This window comes from Eschrichtius robustus, chromosome 20 (genome assembly GCF_028021215.1).
Source record: "Eschrichtius robustus isolate mEscRob2 chromosome 20, mEscRob2.pri, whole genome shotgun sequence".
Lineage (NCBI taxonomy): Eukaryota > Metazoa > Chordata > Mammalia > Artiodactyla > Eschrichtiidae > Eschrichtius > Eschrichtius robustus.
In genome coordinates, this window is record NC_090843.1 from 50,725,065 (window position 1) to 50,748,879 (window position 23,815).

At 53.5% G+C, this 23,815-nt stretch overlaps 1 protein-coding gene across 1 annotated transcript; it reads left to right on the forward strand.

The window, feature by feature from the left end:
- The first annotated feature begins 1,061 nt into the window (after positions 1–1,061).
- Positions 1,062–22,384, forward strand: SLC13A2 (solute carrier family 13 member 2). Its single transcript, XM_068530148.1, has 12 exons — positions 1,062–1,211; positions 13,997–14,125; positions 14,898–15,034; positions 15,142–15,356; positions 15,910–16,090; positions 16,196–16,318; positions 18,151–18,369; positions 18,582–18,670; positions 18,954–19,075; positions 20,231–20,392; positions 21,033–21,170; positions 21,663–22,384. The coding sequence occupies exons 1-12, from the start codon at positions 1,110–1,112 to the stop codon at positions 21,843–21,845; spliced, it is 1,800 nt and encodes a 599-aa protein (XP_068386249.1). The 5' UTR covers positions 1,062–1,109; the 3' UTR covers positions 21,846–22,384.
- Positions 22,385–23,815: the final 1,431 nt, after the last annotated feature.

Consider the following 23,815-nt stretch of genomic DNA (forward strand, 5'->3'; position numbering starts at 1 on the left):
GTTGTACAGAGTAAATGAAATAGTAAACTAATAAGCTTGTACTGAATGCTGAACAAATGTTAACTATTACTAGCAGCATTTTAATCTCTCTGCATCCTTAACACCCAGTCCAGGGCTGATGATATAATCAGTGTCAAATACTTGTTTGGTGGATGGATGGATGGATGGATGGATGGATGGATGGAGAGATTAAATGTGTTTCCAAAATATGAAATAATCTTTGCCGGTGTTCCATGGGAGCTTGGGGTTGGGAGTGGGGGCCAGGAAGAACCTACAAAAGTGAACCTTTACTGTATACCTATCATACATCAACACATCAACAAGGAAGTGGCTGTTCCCAAATTAAGTCAGTGCAGAGGGCTTCCCTGGCGGTCCAGTGGTTAAGACTCCGCACTTCCAGGGCAGGGGGAGCAGGTTCAAGCCCTGGTCGGAGAACTAAGATCCCACATGCTGCACAGTGCAGCCAAAAAAATAATTGTCAGTGCATCACACAGCACACAGTGAATACGAGTTGGTCAGTTCCAGTGGCTCTGACAGTTTCCTTGATACCTGGAAGGAGAAGGGCTTGCTCCAGCCCTTCCTCAGTCCTAGACTGGAAATCCCCAGAGGGCAGGATGTCTCTGGAGGCTGGGCTGCCCCACCCAAGGCCCTGTATAAACTGCTCAGAGAACTCCTCTTTGGAGGAGTAAGAGGAGAGAGGGGGCCTGGGCTGGGGAGGGTGCTCTGGGTCTTGCTCTGTGGATGCCGGCTGTGGGGCTTCCCAGGCACCCTTCCCTCTCCTGCTCCTTCCATATTCAGCCCTTAGTAGCTCACACACAGAAGGAATTAACTCTGGGCTCAACTTCTTGAAAGAAACTGAAGGCTTTATTCCTTGATCTTGCCCTCCTCCTTTTCTTTGCAAAGTCTTCCTGATCTTTACACTTCCTGCAGATCCCTCTTCCTTACTCTCACCTCCCGGACTCCAAAAACACTCTGATTGCCAGGGTGGGTCAATGGTTAACCCTCCAGCGGCTTTATATAAGCCTGCCTAGCCGCCTACCTGCTACACTGTCGGTCCTGCAGTTCCCTGGATCTGGAGGGTGACCCGGCAGCCCACGTGGATCCACACCATGGCCACCTGCTGGCAGGGCCTGTGGGCCTATCGCTTCTACCTGATTGTATTCTTCCTACCCATTATCCTGCTGCCTCTGCCCATCCTCATCCCAACTAAGGTAAGGACGTGGGGTCCTGGGCACAGACAAGCTCCAAGGGAGCAGGGGAGGGGCCGTCTGGCCCTGGGGTTGGGCATCCTCAGGACCAGCATCACCCACTCATCCCTCCTAGCCTGACAGCCTAGGCTGCCACCTCCTGGTCCTCCCGAGGCCTGAGGACTAAGAGGTCAATGGGGGCTTTTGTTCGGCACCCAGTAGTAGGAGCCCAATGTGAATTGCTTAGGTGCACTTGGTATCTACTCCCTTGGGAGGCAGGAAACCAGCTCCGTAAAGGAGGTGCAGATGGAAGCAGTTGAGGTTGATTGGGAGGGTATGATCCGGGCTAGCGGCTTGAGAGGGAAGGAAGGGGATTAGGAGGAAGCTGGTCGCAGGCAGTTTGTGCAGTTAAGAGTACAAACAGAAAGAGAAGGCGCTCACCTGTGATCCCAAGAGCTAAGTCTCCTGCGGAGGAGGGGTGGGAATTGAACGAGGAGATCCTGACAGTGGGCAATACAGCTGCACACCTTGAATGGAGGGGCAAATGCCACTGCTTCCTGCCCACCCCCATGCAAGCAGCAGGAGTCATAATTTCGGCTCTCATTTACTGGAGCCCCCACTGCATACCCTGTACCATGTACCCAGGAACCCTCTCTCCCATCTTATGAGGCAGGTCTGACTCCCATTTTACAGATGGGGAAAGTGAAGTTAAGTCACCCAAAATCCCAGGGCAGATCCTGTTTTCTGGAGGTCAGATAGTATACACTTTGGGGCCCCCCTTGTTAGTAAAAGAAGACAAAATTATGAATCTAAGATTAACACGGGACTTTGGGAAGGGTAGGTCCAAGAGGTGGCCTTGAAGTCCAAGCTTCACAGGAAACCTCCCTCTGGCAAGTGGCATAGTTAGGCAGTGGCAGAGCTGGGGGTGTGGCCGGGCTACAAAGCCTGTGCTGCCTGCCTCCGGAAGGCTGAGACCGAATCCTGGCCCTGGCCTTACCCCACACCCACCGCCCCACCCTCACTTGCCCATTGAGCCATTTGCTTCCTTTAGTCACAGACAGGGAAATCGAGGCAAGATTTTTGTTCAAGGTATCCCAGAAGGGTAAGGAACTAGGGAGGTAGTGGCACAGCTCCTGGTAGGTGACAGGGCCTGGCTGACCTTTGAGATGACCCTCATCCCATGCCAAAGCCAGTGGCATCTCTATGCTAGGGACCCATCAGATCAGTTTCCAGACAGGCTGAGCCAAGTGTGTTAATCCCGGAAGGAAGGACAGACAGGAACTGTGATTCCCATTTTACTCCCCAAGAAGGTACGGCCCAGAAAGATTTAGAAACTTGCCCTTGGTCACTCGGGAAAGCCTGAGTCAGTATGAGAAGCCAGGCCTCCTTGTGGGAGTGCGATGTGTCAGGAGCCCCTGTCTTCCCTGTGCTGTACCCCTCCCTGCCGCCTGCTTCCCGCCTACAGATGTTGTCTCCCCTGTCCTGATTCAGATGAACGGTCCCAGGTTCCATCTGTGGAAGCCAGCCCCTCCACTGGGGCCCTGGATACCAGTCCCTCTAAAGGACTTTGCTCCTGTAATTATCCTCTCCTCTCCTGCATCATCAACTTTTCCCTCTTTGCCTCATCTCTCCCATCAGCATGCAAACAAGCTCTAATCCCTCTCACATTAAAAGACAAACAAACCCTCCTGCAGTCCCACAGTCCCTCCACAGATACCTCCTTTCTCTGCTCTCTCTCACAAAAGGCCTCAGAGACTGACTACACTACCCGTCTCTCCTTAGACAGACAGCTCCAGTCTCCAAGACTCTACCTACCGAGGGCTCTTGTCAAGTTCCCATCAGCGTCCGTGTCACCAAACCCCTGTTCCATGCTTGCCTTCCTCAACCACTCGGCAGCGTTTGTCACAGCTGGTCACCTCCTCTTTGCTATGCTGTCTTCTTTTGGCTTCTCCTGGTTTTCCTTTACCTTTGACCAGTTTTCCTGGCTCCTTCTCCCTATCCTCACTCTCCCCCAGGTGATCTTCTGTTGTCTCCTGCCTTAAAAAGCATCTCTATGCTGATGATTCCCCAATCTGAAACCCCAGCTCTAATTTCTAAACTTCTGTTATCCAACTAACACTGGACACCTCCCCCCCGAACATTTCCTTTCACGCAGCGTACACGTTGGCATATCCAGATCACAACCCTGATTACTCATCTCAGCTGACACCCCCCGCGATCTTACTCATCAAGATATGGCTCAACCGTCCACCTCAGAGCCATTCCTGATGCCTTTCTTTCCTTCACTTCCACAAGCACCAGCAGGTCCTGTTGACCAGTGTTTTCGCCAAAAATACACTGAATGGAATCGCTTTCCACTACCTCCACTCTGGTCCTGGCCGCCATCGTTTCTCTCCCATCCCTACTCCTCCCCAGACCATTCTTTTTTTTTTAATTGAAGTAGAGTTGATTTACAATGTTGTGTTAATTTCTGCTGTATAACAAAGTGATTCAGTTGTACATATATGTACATTCTTTTTTATATTCTTTTCCATTATGGTTTATCACAGGATATTGAATATAGTTCCCTGTGGTATACAGTAGGACCTTGTGGTTTATCCATTCTCTATATAATAGTTTGCATCTGCTAACCCCAAACTCCCAGTCCATCCCTCCCCCACCTCCACCTCCCCCTTGGCAACCAGAAGTCTGTTGTCTACGTCCCCAGACCGTTCTTCACCCGAACTCCAGGATGATCTATTCCAAACATAAGATCACTACCCTGCTTAAAACCCCACATAGGCTTCTCGTCAAACTTAAAATAAAATCCAAACCTCTCAGGGTAGCCACGAGTCGTCAGGGGCTCCTGCCCCGTATCCTACCTCTTATTTGCTCTTCTCCAGCCTCTCTCTTCCTCAAATTGCTCATCTTCCTGCCTGCAATGTTCTTCTCCCAGAGGCCTCCCTCTCACTTCTTACATGTCAGCTGAAATCCACCTCCTCAGAAAAGGCTTCTCTGAGCAGCACCAGTCATTCTTTATTACAAACACCTGTTATTTAAAGGGCTTTCGCTCTCTGAAATGATGTATTCCTTTATTTTCTATTTATTCTCTGACCCCCCTACATTAGAATGTAGGCTCCGTGAAGGCAGGGACTTTGTCTTTTTCCATGCAGAACCCCCAGTACCTGGCACATAGTAGGTGTTCAACAAATATTTGTCAAATGAATGAATGTGGGCAAAGAGGGCCCCGTTGTGACTTCCTGCTGAGTCCCTGCTCTCTGCAGTGGATCCTGAGCTTACCTCCATGCCCCTGGGCCCTGAAGTGGGAAAGAGGAGGCCCAGACTAGGCTCAGACCTGTGTCCACATAATACTTGTTGACATTTCTTCAGTATTTTTTTGTGTGCTAGTCATTGTACCAAGCACTTCAAAACACTAACCCATTTATTTCTCGCAATAACCTCTGAGTTACTGTGAGGTTACTACTGTTGTCTCCATTTTACAGACATGTAAATTGAGGCCCAGAGTGATAAAGGAATTTGCCTCAAGTCCCAGCTAGAAAAAGGCAAAGTCTGGACTGGAATCTGGCCTTGGCTAAGGCTGTCTAAGGATGCAGAGTCACCACTTGAGCCATCTACCGTCATGTCCATCCAGCCGTCAGCCAATCCTTCCACTGTCATTCAGTCTGGGATGTCTGTCGAGCTCTTGCTCTGTGCTGGGGGTTACCAAAAAGGAATACAGATGTTCTGTCCTCAAGTTGCCTTCAATCTAGAGGACCACGTGTTCATGCCACACGGAGTATAGCCAGAAGTCTGCAGGAGCTCAGGGGAGGGAGAAAATCCTTCCAACTGAGTTAAGGGAGAATCTGAGTTGGGCCTTGAAGGCTGAGCGAGATTTCAACAGTCAGAGGCATCAGTAGAGGGCAGGCCAGGTGAAGGCAATGGCAGGAGCAAAGGCGTGGGGATTGGAAATAGTAAGGAGTGTTTGAGGAGTCAGTAACAGAATCCTAGAAATGCCCATCGCCCACTGGGGGGTCCCAGTGGTTGGGGGCCAGTGAGGCCTGAAGTCTTCTCAGTGCTTCCCCAACCCTGCAACCAGATACCAAAGAAGCACCATCGGTGTGCCAGAAACCTTACATCTATTCATTCACTCATCCACTCATTCATTTATTAGGGAACAAGTATCGTGTGACAGGTACGGTTTAGGTGCAGGGGGTGGGAGGTAGGATTCAGGGGAATTTGCGATCCTGGGGGTGCGGGGGTGTGTGGAGGGACACACAAAAAGCATATACTGTCCATGCAGTAAAAACCATACAGCAGGCCGTGACTATGGCTTGGGGAGGGGCTGCTGTAGATGCGGTGATCAGAGAAGGCCTCCTGGGGTGCTGATATTTCCCCTAGGACCTGACTGGCAAGTAAGAGCCAGCCAAGCACAGCTCTGGGCCAAGAGCCGTCTAGGCAGAACACGTAGTGCAAAACCCAAGGCCAGGGGTGAGCTTGGCAAGGTGGAGGGATAAATGAGGCCAGCACGGCATGTGGACCTGAGCGAGCAGAAGATGACTGAGGTTAAGTTTAGAGAGGTAGGGAGAGGCCAGCCAATGTCAGCCCTATAACGTCGGGGAAGGAGTGAGGATTTTATGCTGAGGGTCACGAGGGATAAATACTTACTCAGAGGTCAAAGAGCTAGTAAGTTAGAGTCGAAAATGCAAATACCTCCCAGGACCCAAAAGAATCATCTGTGAAAACTATCTGCCCGTGGTGTCATGTTTGCCAGAACAGAGCTTAGCTGAAATCCAGACTGTATTTACAGTAAGAACAGAGGGCAGGATTTCTTACTCTGAATCCCCTGCATTCCTAGGATATAAGAACAGTAGGTGTGTGTGTGCACATGCACTTTAAAATCTGTGTGACTAAAATACCCTTACTGCAAGCTATTCCTGAACCCCAAAGACAGACCAGGATTACGGGCATGAAAACTGTGCAAGGAATTTGGACCTCGCTTCCGGGGCCTGCCTCTATCTTCCCTGATAAACAATGCTTCCCTGAACCCTCTGCCCCTTGTCTGAATTCCGGGCCCCCGGAAAACACAACACAGTGTTTCGGGCATCGTGTAGATGCCTGACTTATTTCCATAGACTACTTCTCCTGTTCATGAGGGCCTTGGTGTTCCCACCAATGAAACAGGAACGCGGGGTGTGTCTGGTCAACACCCCCAGGGCAGTGAGGTGTGGTCCCTAAGTGTGGCCTCGATCAGCACTGGACCGCGTGAAGTCTGGTTTTCTGGCCTCTGAAGATCCTGGGAGTAGGGGCCAGCCTCCAAAGCCAGGGAGATCCCTGGAGAAGAGAGAGAAGGTTCCCCAACTCGAAATTCACCCCCAGATTACCAAATCATGTCCACACTTCCAGCACCTGCTAGGTGAAGGTCAAGAATGGGAAAGCAAAGGAGACTCTTTAGCAGTACGGTTTCCTGAACGGAATCCAGCAGCAGGGCCCAGGGCAGTTGTAGGGCTCAGATGCACAGGAGTGCGGGAACGCTTCTCTCATCGTCAACTCCCGCCTGCTGGTTTGCTCTTTAGGGGACACAGGCGGGCCTGGCCCTGGTCCTGGCCCAAACTGTGATGCCAGGACTCTCCCCGGCACTTTTGTTTTCTCTGACACTCAGACCCATTGTTTTCCCCTTTGGCCTCTTAAAGCAGAAGATGATGCAACAAACGCATTCACGTTAAGGTGCAGAAGTAAACAAAGATCACTCAAATGAGATCAGGCGAGGCTAGGAAGGGAATCAGCCTCCATCCTTGCTTTCGGCAGAGCCTCAAAGGCAGGGGATGGGGACGCTTTAGAATGGAAAGAGGGAAGGCTTCAGGTGTGCCCTGACTGGAGGTTGTTGGCAGGGGGAAGCTGGAGGGGGGCTAATTAGAAGTGGGGTATCCTCTCTGATTGTTACGAGAGCACATTTGCCTTTCGCTGATTGGTCCTGAGTTGGAAGTGGAGGTAGCGAGTGGGGATCGAAAATTAAGGAGGCTGGCGGTCATTGAGCAAATCCTGCCCATTTGGGGTCAGTTGCATGGAGGTGGTGGTTTGGCTACAGGGCTGTTTGCTGCAGAGATTGTAGGACATATATTTGCGTATGGACTGGCCATTGTCGCCTTTTATGTTTAGTCTCTCAAAGGTATTCGGCATTTGGATGGGCCTGTTATTCCTGGAATGAATATCACACACACACACACACACACACACACACACACACACACACACACACACACACACCCAGACCACTCTGCACCTTCTTCCCCAAGTCCTGTCACATGGCTCCTCTCCTTGGGGTCACTACGCACCTAGACACTCAGGAAAGGCACCTGGAGCTTTCCTCCTCCCACCCGCCCCAGCAGCCGTCACTCAAACCCTCTGTCTTCCGTCTCCTAACATCTCTGGAGTCTGTCCTCTCTCTCCGTCTTTACTGCCATGACTTCTCTGAGCCCCTGCCGTCTCCCCACTGGATATCCCAGCACGGCCACCTGTCACCTCCCAGCTTCTATGTCTGCCAATCCACCTGCCACACTATCGCAGGTGTAAGCCCCCTATTTTCATCTTGAGGTGATTGATTTATTTAATTAGGTGACACATGCACATTGCACAAAGTCCAACAGCACAAAAGAGTGAAACATTTCCTTCTGTGATGAATGTAGACAACAAACCGCGATAGTAAAGAGCGATATTTTTGACTTTGCCACCAGTAGGAATCAGAGATATTTTCAAATCGTCTGAGAGCTGTTGCCAGTCCCTTGACATATTATGTTAACCATGACTTTGAAATGACAGTAGCCATTAGCCAGTGAAGAGCTTAGTAGTTAAGAAAGAGTCACATTATATCACTATCCTACCCATTTTTTCATATTTTAATAACTGTATTTTGATATAATTGGTTTCCTTTGTAATCCTGTGCATTTTATTTAATGCATTTAAAAACATTATTCTAAGAAGGAGTTGGAAGGCTTCATCAGGCTGCCAAGGGAATCCTGGTACCAAAAAAGGGGAAGAATCCCCGAATCAGAGATTTTCCTATGGGTATACAAACACCTGTGGACACATTTTAAAAAAACACATATGGCAGCATCAGCGTAATCTTTTAATAGAAACCCTCACCTGACCATGTCACCCTCTTGGTTTACAATCCTTCAAGGGACCTCCCGTTTTCACCTTTGTCTTCCAGATAAAGTCCTAGATTCCTCTCACAGCAGGCAGGCGAGGCTCTTTCCGAGCATTACATCACTTACCCCACAAGAATGTATCTTGATCTTTTATGCCTCATTCCGTTCCCTCTGTGCTTACTCCCTCACGCTAACACCTTTTGCCCACCCACAGAACTCCTATTCATCCCTCAGTACCCGCTCAGTGTGCCCTCTCTGGAAGCCTTCCTCAGCCCAGATGGAGGGAGGCTCGGAGAAGGGGCCCCTTCTCTGGGACCCCATTCTCTGGTCTCTCCTTTGCAATGGTGCTGGCTGCCACCCAGGGCCTTGCCTCACTTCCCAGCAGCATCCCTACTTGCCAGGCGCAGAGGGGCAGTGGGAGTAGCCCACCCCGGGGCTAACCTTCAATCACCAGGATGAATAAAATGTGACACCTTTGAGACTGTGGGCGTTTTTGCTGCTGCCCAATGGCCACAGGCTGCTCTGTGCCCGTAACAGGTAAAGGCCATGATGCCCACAGGTCCCCACCCTGCCCACACCCAGTGTCCAGAGTCTACCCTGGATTCCCTGACACCACCATCTTCATTTGTATATCACGCATCCACCCTGGTTCCCCAGCAGCCCGGGAGCAGGTTTCTGTGCCAAGGTCAACCCAGCCATCGGCTCACTGCCATCTACACTCCTTTACAGCTTAGACCTTCGCAGTCACACCCCTCATCCTCACAATAACCCAGCAAGGAGGGTGTTTCTCTTATTCCCATTTGTAGAAAAGGACCCTGCATAAAAGACAGTAATGTGTGTATAGTTGGAAATGCTCAATATTTCTTATCAAAAAAAAAAAAAAAAACAAAACCCAAAGCTGAGAGAGGTTAAATAGCTTGCCCAAGGACATGCGGCAATAAAGCTGGGCCTGGGCACTCAGGTTTTCTGACCTCTGACCCTTGCTTCCTATCACAAAAGAAGAAAGTTGCCAGCCTTGGGGTTTGGAAGCCATCTGAGGCTTTACCTCTTCTCTTCATTGTTGGCTTTGCCAGGCAGCCCGCCATGACTATGGACCAGCCCACACAGGGCACTCAGACCCCCTGAAGGCCGGGGCCAGTTCTGATTCATGTCCATACCCCAGTGTCTGACATTCCTTCACTCATTTATCCAGTGTCAGCTCCGTAGAGGTGCCAGGCACCCTGCTGGTGTGAGCAGAAACAGACCCAGACCCTGCTCCCTGGAGAGTATGGTCTGGCGACAAAGGTTGATATTCATCATGAGAAATTCGTGAAAGCAAATGTTTAACTACAGACCGTGATGAGTGCTATGCAGAAGAGGTACAGCGGCATAGGCTGTGAAAAATGGGGACTATACTCCTGAAACCCGCGGAGGCTTCCCTGAAAAAGGAATATTTGAGTTAAGATCTCAAGAATGAGTAGACATCAGGTGAGCAAAGTGGGGAGGGAAGAGAGGAGATTAGATACAAATGCCCTGTGGCTACAGGGAAGATGGAGCATTTGAGAAACTGGAAGAGGGCCACTGTGGCTGGACCAGAGAGAGCAAGGAGGAGAGGCACAGACCAGCCCCCAAATTTTCCTAAGAGCAGTGGGAAAGCCTGCAGGGATTTGAGCTGCTTTGATGTGTGTGTGTGTGTGTGTGTGTGTGTGTGTGTGTGTGTGTGTGTGTGTGTGTGTGTGTGTTGGGGGGCAGGGTGTGGATTAAACAGTTTTGTGCCTCAAGATCACTCTGGCTACAGCAAGAAGAGATTTCAGGGGCAAAAGAGGAAGCTACGAGGTGAATAAGGAAGCTCTTGCAGAAATCTTGGTAACAGATGCAGGGGCTTGGACCAGGCTATTGGCCCAGAGCTGGAGAGAAGTAAAGGGGAGCATTGGAGGTGTTGAACCAGCAGGACTGGAGACCTGGAGCAGAGAGGTTATTTGTCCAGTGAAAGCCTGATGAGCAGGCAGGAGGCCCAGTGCCTACCCCTCAATAGCAGGGACAGCCTGGGGGGAGAGAGGAATGGGGATCTGACCACGGTAGTTTCCTGGCACAGCAGGGCCAAGGAATGGGGATCTGGCCACGGTAGTTTCCTGGCACAGCAGGGGCCCAAGTGGGAAGGAAGGATTTATAGACCCAGGCCAGCACCAGCAAAAGAGGGAGGGGCTAGAGACAGGGAGGTGAAAGAAAGTTGACCCCTGTCCTCCAGAGCCCAGGCTGAGAAAGGAGTACATTCTACAGCCAAGGAACAGCTGGGGAACAACTAGCCTGCTGGCCTGCAGAAGGAGGACGTACTGACAGAGGTAGAAAGAAGAGCATTAGCCGCCAAGAGAAAACTCTTCCCTGCTGGTATCTGAGCTCCAGGAGGGGCTGCCTCAGACAGGGTGCAGGCTGTGCCCTGTGCCAATGGCATATGGAGTCGTGCAATGTAGCATGACTGGGGAGTAAGCCAGTTGGGTCCCATGCCATAGGCCACCAGCTGAGCTTGGCCAGCCCAAGATGCGTTGAGCTGGGCAACAAGGCAGAGAGTATAAGGCGACCCTGGAGCCCAGGTCTGATTCCCGACTTCCCACTTCTAACAATGGGGATACAGATTGTGGAATCAGACACATTACGGGGCCAAGGAGAAAGGATCCCCCAGGTTCTGTTCCCATTTCTGAGCCATGAATGCCACTGGCTGTCTGGTGAAGACTGTGGGCCCTTCTCAGAATACTGCTCTGAAATGCACAAAATAAAATGTATAGGATGACAAAGGAAACCAACCATTTTGAAATAGTTATAAAAATATGAAAAAATTAATTGCAATTCAGAAATACAGGTGCTTCCTTATTAAAGCATTAAATAAGATCTAGTGTTGGTATAATAACTACCATAATTTCAAAATAGTGATGGATGTAAACAATATTGTGAGATATATTTTGGGTCCATTGCAACCACTAATCTGTGCAGGTACCTAACAGCTGACAGCCACAATCAAATATCTGTGACAAAATCGCCCATAGCACCGTTAACAGCTATATGGTTTTGGGAATTCCCTGGTGGTCCAGTGATTAGGACTCGGCGTGCTTTCACTGCTGCGGGCCCGGGTTCGATTCCTGCTCGGGGAACTAAGATCCCGCAAGCTGCACAGCAAGGCACTCCCCCACCCCCCCCCGCCACAACACATACACAAAACAACAGCTATATGGTTCTGTTGCCTCTGTTCATAACCTTAGTTAGATGTTAGCTAAAAGATGAAATTGTTTTCCCATGAATCCTGGGTATTCCACGCCCCATTTAAGAGCCCCATGAACCAGGAAGAGCAGGTCAGCGAGTTATGGACCGACTAACTCTACAGTTGGACCGACTACCCAGGAGGGTGGGATGGGGACACGGGGCCAGAGCCACCAGGGCCAGAGAAAGCTTCTGAATGGAACTTTGAAAGTGGTTTTGGGTTTTGATCCAGAGACAGACGGACAGACACGGAGAGGGACACAGGGAAGTTGAAAAGGAGTAGAGGAGCCATAGATTCAACACGCTGGTGCTCACAGCTCTCTTTGGAGGGTGCAGTTGGGGACCCAGAAGTGAAGGAACTTGCCCAGAGCCGGGCAACAGGAAGTGGCAGACCCCAGCGAAGACAGTTCCATTTGGATCCAGAGCCCTAACTCACTCCCGTACACCCTCCTGGTCACAGCGCACCTGAGGCTGGGGGACACCCTCCAGTAGCAAGGGAGCAAGCTCAGGGTAGAAGGCAAAACGCTGGGGCTCAAGAACCAGATGGCCTGGATTCTTCACTGATTTGTGTGACTTTGAGACATTTACTTAATTTATTTGCACCTTTGTTTCTTCATCCGTGAAATGGGAACAATAGTCATTACCTCACAGAGCAACTAAATGTGATTAAAAACCACCTGGAGTGCATAGAGCACCACGCCTGGCATGGAGTAGTCCTTAACGACACTTCTGCTGTCGTTATTAGCAGAGCTTTCTTCTTGAATCAGCAAAGTCATCCGGCCCAGCCCCCCTCCTTGTCTCTGGCCAGAGAATTCTGGGGGGTGAGGGCATGGGGGGCACACCAGGGTCCAGAGGGCTGGCTTGCCCTTAGCCCCAGGGGAAGATGGGTAACAGGCTGTGCACACTGCAGGTGAGAAAATGGCTGAAGAAACAGCAGCTTCAGCAGAATCTACCGCCTGCTGGGGAAGGAGGAGGGGTGGGTCTCTGCTCAAGGATCAAGGTGGCCCCACCCCTTGTGCCAATGAGTTCATGTCCAGGGTGAGAAAGGTGGTGGAAGTTTCATGGAAAGAAAGTGAGCCTGGCATCAGACAGACTTGGCTGGGCAGGCTGGGTGCCACACCACCCCCCAGGATGCCACTGATGTAGACTACTCGGGGAGTGCTCTTAGAATTATGCAATCCTGCACACCTTGCCTGGGTTCCAGCCTGGCTCTGCCATTCCCTAGTTCTGTGACCTTGAGCAAGCCACATACCTTCTGGAGGTCATCTATAACATAAGACCACCACACTCATCCATGGCTGTAACTGCAAACGTGAAAACACCCAGCTCCTAAGAGTTACTCAGTAAACAGCAGCTTCGTCTCCCCAAGACCTTCCTTCAAGCTTCAGGGTACTAACGGCATGAGGTATAATGGGTGAGCCCAGCCTGTACCAGGAGAAAGCAAGAGGGGCAGGGCAGTTGAGACAGGTAAGAGAGGAGGAGCCCCCAGCCCATAGTCCCAGCAGGCAGCCTCTTCCTTTGGCAAACAAAGAGTGGGCAGGTGCCCCGAGGAGGCTCGGATGCCAGGCGCCCCCTTCCCTGGAGGCTTCCTTCGGGCTAATGATTCCCCCGTCCCCCCCTCCCCAGGCCTGCGGAGAGGCTCTGTCAAGGAGGGTGGGCCCCTGACATCTGGGGTTGTCTGACTTCATTCCTGCTCCAGGTCCCCTCCCAGGCCTGAGGTCAGGCCTTTCTAGCTTTGGGAGCCTCATGAGGGAAAGGGGGGGGGTCTCTGGTACCCCAAGACTCACAAGACTATGACTCAGGGTTTACTCCACAATTCCCCGCACAACACGGGGATGGGGGAGTTATGTGAAACAGTGGTCATGCCAGGATTACTAGGAAGGAGACCCCACTATTCCTAAAACTTTTCAGTGGTTTATTCATTCAGAAAAGATTTGCTCTGAAGCCTCCTGGGTCCTGAGCTCCAAGGATCCAGATACAAAATTGACTCTGTCTTCACGGAACTCACCTCCTAGCAGAAGGAACAAATACTACTTAAATCGTCATACAAATAAATATATTCTTACAGGCTCTTGATAAAGCAGGGAAGGCCAGGGTGCCAGGCAGGGATCCACATTTCCCAGGCCCCAGTTTCATCTAGATGAGCCCCCATCTCATGTAAGGATCCTCACCTGAGCCCCCTGCAGTCCCCAAGGGGACTGGATTATAATCCAGTGGCTGGATTATAATGTCTAGGCCCCCCAAGGTTAAAGACAAGGTGGTGAGTGCTTTGCTTTGTTTTCTATTTCTATTTTTAAATGGGACCTTGGGCTCAGGAATCAAGGACTGTGAGTTTCACAGGCTCTCCCCACACTGTTACAAACGGCCTGCTTTCTCTGGGGACAGGAGGTGACATGACTCTGGGACACAGGCCTGCCCCCTCCAACAGCTTTGCTGTTCCCCTCCCGCCTGCAGGAAGCCTACTGTGCCTACACCATCATCCTCATGGCGCTCCTCTGGTGCACCGAGGCTCTGCCCCTGGCTATCACCGCCTTCCTCCCCACCGTCATGTTCCCCATGATGGGCATAATGGGTGCCTCCGTGGTAAGCCTCCCCACCCACAGGAGGACGTGCTCCCAGGGATGGAGGGGGGTCTGCCCTAGGACGCTGATGACGGGGGAAGCCTCATCACAGGGCACATGGAAGAGGGGTCCCTGCCTCTGCTTGGCAGGTTGGGGAGCACTGGGGGAGGAGTCAACTAGAAGACCGGGGGGAAGGCATTCTAGAAATGCCGGGTGCATGGTTGGTGCCAAGAGTTAACTCAAAGTGGGAGCAACTAGGCCTAGATGAGGGAAGGAAAAGGGGGCCTTGATAGCCAGCTAAAGAGTTTGTATCCTTCTAGTTCAGTGGCTCTGAAACTTGAGCGTGCATCAGGATCACCTGCGGAACTAGTTAAACACATTGCTGGCTCTGCCCCAGAGTTTCTGACTCAGTAGATCTGGAGCAGGGTCTAAGCATTTCATTTCTAGCAAGTTCCAGGTTGTTGATGATGCTGGCCCAGGGACCACACTGAGAACTGCTGCGTTAGTTTCTAGAAAGAGCATTAAATGCTTTATCTCCCAGTCAATGGCTTGCCATGGGAGTGGATTCAGGTTAGATGATCTCTCAGTCATTCCTGAGGGGAGAAAGAACGAGTTTGGCAGGAAGAGAGGAAACTGGTTAATATTAAATGGCAGATGATCCAAAGACCATTTCCATCTGGGTCCAAGAGCCCAGGGGACCAACCTCCGTTTGCGGGAATATCAGTGTCGGCACCCTGTAAGCCCAGAGGCACGGGGGGACCCCTTCCTCCTTCTCAACTGTCCCCACCTGCCAGGTCAGCACTGAGTACCTTAAGGACACCAACATCCTATTCATCGGGGGGATGCTCGTGGCCCTCGCCGTGGAGCACTGGAATCTGCACAAGCGCATCGCCCTCCGCGTGCTCCTCATCATCGGGGTGCGGCCCTCCCTGTGAGTTCCCACAAACCAAGTCTGGACGACCTGGAGTGGCGGTGTTCTGGGCACCCAGGCCTTGAAGGGATGCTGGAACACCAGCGTGTCTGTCTGTCCGTCGCTAGGCTGATCCTGGGCTTCATGGTGGTCACGGCCTTCTTGTCTATGTGGATCAGCAACACGGCCACCACGGCCATGATGGTGCCCATCGCCCACGCCGTTCTGGAGCAGCTGCACAAGGTGCCCAAGGGCAAGGATGTTGAGGAGGGCGAGAACAACCCCGCCTTCGAACTCCAGGAACCGAGTCCCCAGAAGGAAGAGACCAAGCTTGATGAGAAAGGTGACGCCAGGCCCTGACCCCAAACCCTCAGTTCTTGAGGAGGGTCTGAGACGATGCCCATGATAGGAGCAGTCATCCTGGCACGTTTAGGGAGAGAAGAGGGAAGCAAGAAGTTCAGTGACCAACGTGTCCTGGTTTGCCTGGGATTTTCCTGGTTTTGAAATGAAAAGTCCCACAGGCTGGGCATTCCCTCAGTCCTGGGCAAACCAAGATGCTAGGTCACCCTGGCAAGCCGAGAGCGGAAGCCTGGGTGGGCTGTCAGGGGCCCAGGCTCCACTCTTCCTGTGTGGTTCGGACAGTCTTCTTCCCTTCTCTGTGCCTCAGTTTCCCTCTCTCAAAAGAGGGGTTGGGCCAGGTGGCGACTGGGGGGCCACTCTGGCCTGAGACTCCAGGGAGTGCTGGCCCTTGCAGACCTGGAAGCAGCCTCTGCCCTCCCCCCAGCCTGGGTCTAGGCTGCTCAGTGACAAGGTGCCCAGAGGCCCTGGAGCCCCCACCAGGCTCCCCAGAACTGGCCCTGCGCCCATCCCCAACCTGAGCTCTCCCTTGTTCCCAGACAACAAGCAGGACGGCCCTGCCCCGCCTGTTCCTTCGGAGCCCAAGGCACAGCAGGACGAGGAGCAGCTCCGCTTCACCCGGGGCATGAGCCTGTGTGTGTGCTACTCGGCCAGCATCGGGGGCATCGCCACCCTGACTGGCACCACAACAAACCTGGTGCTGCAAGGCCAGGTCAACTCGTGAGTGACCGAGTGGGAGGGGGTCTGCATTCTGACTGGGAGGGGTGCAAATGGAGCAGGCTGGTCACCGGGCAGTGTCACACAGCAGCCTGAATCCCTCTTCAGGATCTTCCCCGAAAATGACAACGTGGTGAACTTCGCCTCCTGGTTTGCCTTTGCCTTCCCCACCATGGTCATCTTGCTGCTGCTTTCCTGGGTGTGGCTGCAGTTCCTCTTCTTAGGCTTCAAGTAAGTGGTGGAGTGGGTAAGAGCTGCCCAGGTGCCTACCCTTACCCTCTAGGAGCTTCCAGTTGGGTACCCAGGTAGCCCTGCGGAAAAGGGCATAATCACCATCCCGGTGAGAAGGCCTCTCCCTCCCAAGGCCCTGCTGTGCACTTGGCCCCCCCCATTTGAGGGAATTACTGTTTGGAGAGTATTAGCCCATCTATCAGATGAGCAAACTGAGGTTCAAGACATGGTACACAACTAGATGTGTCAGTGCTGGGATTGAAAACCAGATCTCCTGATGCCCAGGCCAGGTCCCATTCCATAACAATCCCCAGTCCTTTGGCAGGTGCTTAAGAAGCACACGCTGTGAGCCTGGTCAGTTACAAAAGTCCTTGTTGTGCTCCTACTGTGTGCCTGGCCCTCTGCTAGGCACTGAGAACACTAGAAGCATTAGACAGTCCCTGTCCTTGGAGCTCACCATCTAATGGGTGATGATAAGGTAGGAGCAGTGACAGAGGGAAGCCCGGGTGCTGTGGGAGCACAGCCCAGGATAGTGAAGATTCCAGAAGTCCCCTGGCAGAGATGATGCCTGAACTGAATCTTGTCGAGTCAGAAGTCAGCCAGGTAGAGAACGAGGTAAAGTCATTCCAGCAGCAGGAAGAGCTTGTACAAAGGTACAGAGGCAAGAAAGAGCATGCTGGGTTTGGGGGAACTCTAGTTCTGTGTGGCTGAAACGCAAAGAGGGAAAAAGAGTATCAGCATATGAAGCTGGAGAAGTAGGCAGGGGAAGATTATGGGGAATCTCATGTGCCACATAAAGAGTATGGACCTTGTTCTTGAGGCCAAGAGTAGTAAAGAGGTTTTATTCCTACTTCCAGCCCTTGATTACTAGTAGTCACTAGAGCTCTGAGTTGAAGATCATGTGAGACCCTGCTGGAGCTCAGCTGGAATCAAGTCTGGGATTGATTAGTGATGTCTGCTATAGTACAGGCTAAGTGTGGTGGTATGACTGTTATTGTGGTATAAGTTGTTATTTGTCCATCCTGCCCAGGCAGTGGGGAGCCATTGAGAGTTTTTAAGCATCGTTGCTGTAAAATTGCTTGGGCAGGTGCAAGGAGGCTGGATTGAGATTGGGGATGGTACAAAGCAAAGTGTTAGTCGAAGAGACCAGCACAGTGCTAAGCAACATAAAGGATTCAAAGATGTGTGAAGCATGGTTTTTCCCTTGAGGAACTCACAAGTCCAGCAGGGGAGTTGAGGTTTGCCCAAGTGAAAAGTTAAAAGTCAAAGTGAGTTAAGCACATGGAGGTGGGCTGCAGACTTCCGTGCCTCAGAGGACAGTGTGGGTGGGGCCCAGGCTGGCAGAGGATGCCCAGAAGCGGTAAGAGAGGGAAGGGAGGATTTCCTGAAAGGCTATTGGAGGCGGGGAGTGATGAGTCAGGGCCAGAAGGAGGCCTGGGGTCTAGGCCTCTAGGGCCTCCTCACTCTGGGCGAGGGAGGGCTCAGCACAAGAGAATTCCTGGAAGGACAGAGGGCCAAGCACAGGGAAACCCAATCCCCCATCCTCAGCCTCCCCTCTGCTAAATAAGAGCCAGGACACCCCAGAGTCTTCTGCTTTTCTTCCAGAACCTTGGGAACCTTTACAACTCATGGCAGTTCCCTGGCAGTCCAATGGTTGGGACTCAGCACTTTCACTGCTGTGGCCCTTGGTTCACTCCCTGGCCTGGGAACTAAGATCCCGCAAGCCGCGTGGCGTGGCCAAAACAACAACAACAAAACCACAGGCAATCAGAGCCCCTTGCTCCCCTGCCTGGCGTGGTGCCCTTACGAGCTGTCCCCACCCCTACCTGCAGCTTCCGGAAGAACTGTGGCTTGGGGGACGAGATGAGGGAGCGAGAGCGAGCAGCCTTCGAAGTCATCCGGAGAGAGCACAAGCTGCTGGGCCCCATGACCTTTGCAGAAAAGGCTGTCAGCACCCTCTTCGTCTTATTGGTGGTGCTCTGGTTCACTCGGGAGCCAGGCTTTTTCACCGGCTGGGGTAACCTGGCTTTTTCCGACGAGGATGGGAAAAGGTGAGCATCGTGGGGAGGAGGAATACTTCCAGGAGGAGGGAAGGGAGCAGGGCCCCCAACACAGAACAGGAGGTAACGCTGGGTTGAGGTGGGAGGAACTTACCAGGAGAGGTGGGCACATCTGTGGGAGGGGTTCCTCTCCAGCACCCCTCCATCCTGTGACCCTGAGCAGCCCTAAGCCGCTAAGCCTGCCCTCCCTGCCCTGCCCGCAGCATGCCATCCGATGGGACAGTAGCCATCTTAATCGCTGTAATTTTGTTCATCATGCCCTCCAAGATCCCAGGGCTGACTCAGGAACCAGGTAAGCACCTGGTCTGGGGCAGGGAAGGGCCTCTGGGCAGACCCCGCCTTCTGGCATGCGACGTCCCTTCGACCACACTCGGCAGGAGTAGACCAAGCCCAGAGAAGTTGGGGTGATTTGCCAAGGGCACAGGGACTCAGGGACAAAGTCATGATGTTGCAGAACTGAGGGTCCCTCTCTTACATGCATTAAGCTCTGATAGAGACCCGTACAGAGGGGGGAAGGGAAGGGAAGGAAAGCCTGTTGGCTCTTGGTGACCCATCCTCTTCTGCTTGGGGAGTAGGAAAACCAGGGAAGCTGAAGGCCCCTCCTGCCCTCCTCAACTGGAAAATAGTTAAAGAGAAGATGCCTTGGAATATCGTGCTCCTTCTGGGCGGTGGCTTTGCCCTGGCCAAGGGCAGTGAGGTGACAGACCCCGCCCCCTCCCCCACCCACTTGAGGGAGACCCTGTGACAGGGAAAGAGGGGCCCTGATTCTCTCCCACACAGGGGAGCCCTGACCCCCCACTCGGGAGCCCCCTGGTGGGCAGAGCCTTTGCAGCAGCTGGAGAAACAGGTTAGAGCCCTAAGAGAGGGGGAGGGAACACAAGCCATAGGGACCTCTCCCTAGTCGGATTCTCAAAGCCAAAGAGAAGGCGAGCTTCTCCGGTGAGCAGGGACTGTACTCGGTGACTACCCAGTCCATCCCCTCACCGCCTGCCGGACAGAGAATGCCAAAGCTTTAGCACCAGGGAGTAGTTGGCTGGCGTTGGGTTGACGCAGTTTGCTGGCTGAGGCCACCAGGGGGCACCATGATCATACCCAGCCAGGCTCTGGGGACCGGGTCATCATTCCCCATAGCCCCCATCCAAGACAGAAATCCCTGAACCTGCACCCCCAGCCCTCGGTGTTCTGGCTAAGCTCATTCACTGCATGGACAGGAGCTTTCCTGGGTCAGGGATTGGTTAGTTCATCCATCAAGCGCTCACTGACTGTGCCAAGCGCTGTGCTGGGTGCTGGGTGCTAAGTGGGCAACATTGTATATAATAAAGTCCCAGCTCCCTGGGGCTCACAGTCTGGCATTATAGGTGTGGGCAAGGCAAGACCTTGGAGCTCTTCTGACCCTGTGAACTGTCCCCGTCCCCCTGTTGGCCTCTTCCCAGCCTCTACCAGGGCCCTTCCCCTTCTCCCTCCTTGCTGGGAGCAAGGTCCCCTCTGTCCCAACCTGCTAGGCTGGAGGGGGCAGGCAGAGGGCTAAGGGTGGCCAGGAACCTCCTGAAGAGAGGTCAGGAGAGCAGGAGTAAATGGGGTCAAAGGTCTGTACTCTCACCAAGCCCCAGGTTTCCCAAGAAAGCCCCTTCGCTTCCCATCTGACCCTTCTGCCCACACCCAACCGTCCTTCAAGAGCAGTAGAGGGGGCTCCTAGGGTTCAGCTGGGTCTCATCTTCCCTCCCAAGCTGCCCTCGACTCTGAAGTTGCCAGAGAGGCGCGGGCAAGAGCAGGACCCTCCCAGAGCCTCAGCAGGGGACTCTGGGGCCCCAGGCAGCTCAGCCTCCCACACACCACCCTCCTCTGCCTACAGGAATCGGGCCTGTCAAAGTGGCTGGGGGACAAGCTGACCCCGCTGGAGAGTGTGCCGCCTCCCGCCATTGCCTTCATCCTCTGCCTCCTGATCGCCACCTTCACTGAGTGCACCAGCAACGTGGCCACCACCACAATCTTCCTGCCCATCTTGGCTTCCATGGTGAGCTGGCCCTGCAGACACACCTCCTCCAGGCAGCCTTCTGCCCACACTGCCTGCCGGGGCCCTGCCTGAAGGTCAGAGTGACCCGTCTGCACCTCCTCTCATTTCTGGGAAAGGACCCCTGAGCTTCCACCCTTCCCCAGGCTCTTCAGTAACTTTGGGCCCCAAGGCCCTCTGCCCCCTGACTCACTCCATCCCTGATGACATCACCCCTGGAGTATCCTGATGGGGCTCACTGGTGGCCTCGCCCACCTCCCTGGCCCAGCTCCTGTTCTTGTCATTCCTGAGGTGACAGCATGAAATTGCTCCCCGGAGCGTCCCCAGCCCCTTCTTCTCCAGGAGCGTTCCCGCACCCTTTGATGATGACACCCACAAGCCCCTTTGAGATCCGTTTAATGGGTCCCTCCCCTTCCCACACCCCACAGGGCAGGGCTGCACACTTATCCCCTCCAGAGAGGTCAAGGGGCCCTTTCCAGGTCACCAGGTGCCTTCTGGCAGAAGTGGTGGGTTCATGGCCAGAGTGTGTATTGGGGTGGGGATGGGGGCTGTCCCTCAGAGAGGGAAGCAGGAGAATGGGGGCCACGCCTTCCCCTCTGGGACGGGGCTGAGATCAGCTCTGCCCCACTGTCTCCCCCTCCAGTCTCAGGCCATCTGCATCCACCCCCTCTACGTCATGCTCCCCTGCACGCTTTCCAGCTCCCTGGCCTTCATGCTGCCTGTGGCCACCCCGCCCAACGCCATCGCCTTCTCATTCGGAGGCCTCAAAGTGACACACATGGTGAGTGGCAGGGGTCTCCAATGCCTCAGCACTCCCTGCTCTGTCTTTCCATCTTGGTGGACCACAAAGTAGCTGAAAGTCGCTGAGATTCTCAGAGTTTAGAGTGGACCCTGTTGGGGTGGGTGGCAGCGGGGGAGGCTGGAACATGATCCCCAGTTGGAGTACCTTCAGGCCCTGCCAACCCTAGGCCACTGAGAGGGAGAGGAGGGGTGAGGAATTTAGGGAAGGCACCAAGATGCCAGGCACCCGAACCCAGGGATATGGACTCAGAGAGGATGACTCAGGGCTCTGGAAGCTCCCCTTTCCCCTGTTAGCACTGGGATTAAAGCCAGTGGTGGGGGCATCACCTAGTGCTGCAGGTTAGACCCAAGGGAGGACTTCCCAGGGAGAGTTTTGCTAGTGAGAGAGCTCCTGAGCACCTATGAACACCTAAGGGATGGGTACTGGCCCAGCTCAACACCCACTCATTCAGACTGGCTCTCCTCACCCCAGGCCCAAGCAGGATTCATGCTCAACATCCTCGGGGTCCTGGTCATCACGCTGGCCATCAACACCTGGAGCATCCCCATGTTCGACCTGCACAGCTTCCCCTCCTGGGCCCAGTCCAACACCACAGGCTTCTGTGGGGTCAGCCAGGCAAACATCACAACACCTAGCCCCTATACCACGGTGTAATCTGGCCCAAGCCAGGAAGACCCACCTCGTTCCTATTCCTCTGAGCTGGGAGGGGAAACCCAGGCTCCAAGCCAAACATTGAGAGAAAGGCACGTGTATACCTAACCTCATGTGTCTCTTCAAGGAAGATGTATGTGAGCTCAGTCCTACGTGTCTGAGGAAAGTGTGTGTGTGTGTGTGTGTATGCATGTGTGTGTGTGTGTGTGTGTGTGTAAAGACGGTGTGTCATGTGAGGATGTTGTGCAAGCGGGGTTTGTGTGTGTGATGATCCTAGGTGGTGTATGCTTGACAATGTACACTTGTGAGGTCACAGACACGACAGAGTGCTCTGTCTGGCACTCCAGGTCTTTGTCTCCCCAGCTTGGTGGGTGACCAGACCCTTTTGTCCTCTATTTATTGAAACTCAGGGTTGGAGCTGCCCGGGCAGCAAAGCCTACCAGCAGTTGCCATGGCTACAGTCTCTGGGACCGGCCCAACATACTGAGTTCTCCCCAGCCTCTCAGGTCTGGGGGGAGGTTCAAATATCAGCCCCATTAAAGTCTTTCAGTAGAGTCTGTGGTGGTTTTTCACGGCACTTTCCAGGGCTGGTCCCCAACATGGTTCAGGCCCCATGTTGGGAAATACGCTGGGAGGGGACCTGGCATCTGTCCTGTATGGCGGCCCCCTTGGCACCCCTCCCACCCAAGGGAGAAGGTAATGGCCAGGGAGCTCTGCCAAGGCCTGTCGGAGTGGACACAGCCACCCAGGAAAGCAGCACTGACATCACCCAGCCCGGCTAATTGGGAGATTCCACTCCCTGCATGTCTTTGAGAAAACCAGCCTGCCCGTTCCCAGAGCCCTCCCTGGGCATTTACGTAAAACCCTCTGCCCCTGCCAACTCCTCACAGACCCCTCCACCAGCTGGAAAAACCAGTCCCACCAGACCAGGGGAGGCAGGCTGACCCATGCTAGGTGCCCAGAAAGAGGGACCCTCATCCAAAATGGCAACCTGCAGCAAGAAGGATACAGGTGAGACTCACAGGAACAGGTTCAAAACTATGGCCTTCAGAGTCCAGGACCAGACTGCGCTCTGGATCATTCTGCCTCCCAACCTCCCCTTCCCCACTCCTCTGCCTCTCCGCCTTCATGAATTCCAGAGTTTTCATTTATCTGGCAAGGTAAGGTGGGGGTGGGGAAGGATGTCACCACATCCATCATCCATCCTGGGAGCTCAACATCCTTTCCTGGCTGGAAGTTCATCTAGATGGAAGTTTCCAAGAGTTCCCTTCTGCTGCAGTGGGAGAATAAAAAGAGATCTTTACCATCACTCTCACGCCCAGTAAAACAGGGAAATGAGTCGTGAAGAAAGAAAACCAGAAAGGATTTAATTCTGGATTTCCCCCCTGGGCCGGGCCTGCACTCAGTACTCCCAGAGCTGGGGGTTTGAGGGCTGGGGGGAGGGGGCCGCTGCATGGGGGAGAACATGGCTGCCTCCAGGGCACAGGAGATCCTGACAGGACATGCCAGACCTCCAGCAGAATGAGGAGTGTCAGGAGAGGGGCCCTGCCCCCATCCCAGACCCCCAGGCTGGCATTCTTCACTCATGAAGCACAGTCATAAATCACGGCTCCCACCCAGACCCACACTCAGACCCCCGACAAGGCCCCAGGCGACAGCCCCCTCCATTGGGAGTGGGCCAGGCCCAGAGTGGTGGGACTCCACCAGTGGCTTACCCGCAGTGGGTTCCTAAGGAGTAGCCCCAGCCCCATCTGCAAGGAGGACCCTCTGCTGCTACTTTCTTCGGGACCCTGGTTTGGTACCCACAGTCCAGCCCTGGCTGGGGAAGAGATAGGCGTGCTTCCTAGGGGACACATGGCCCTCCACTGTTCTCAGCTCCCCTTTGGACCTCTCCACTTCCACTTCAGTCTGGCTCAGAGAGGGCCAGATGGGGACTGAGATCACACAGCAGCCCCACGGGATGAGGACTGGGC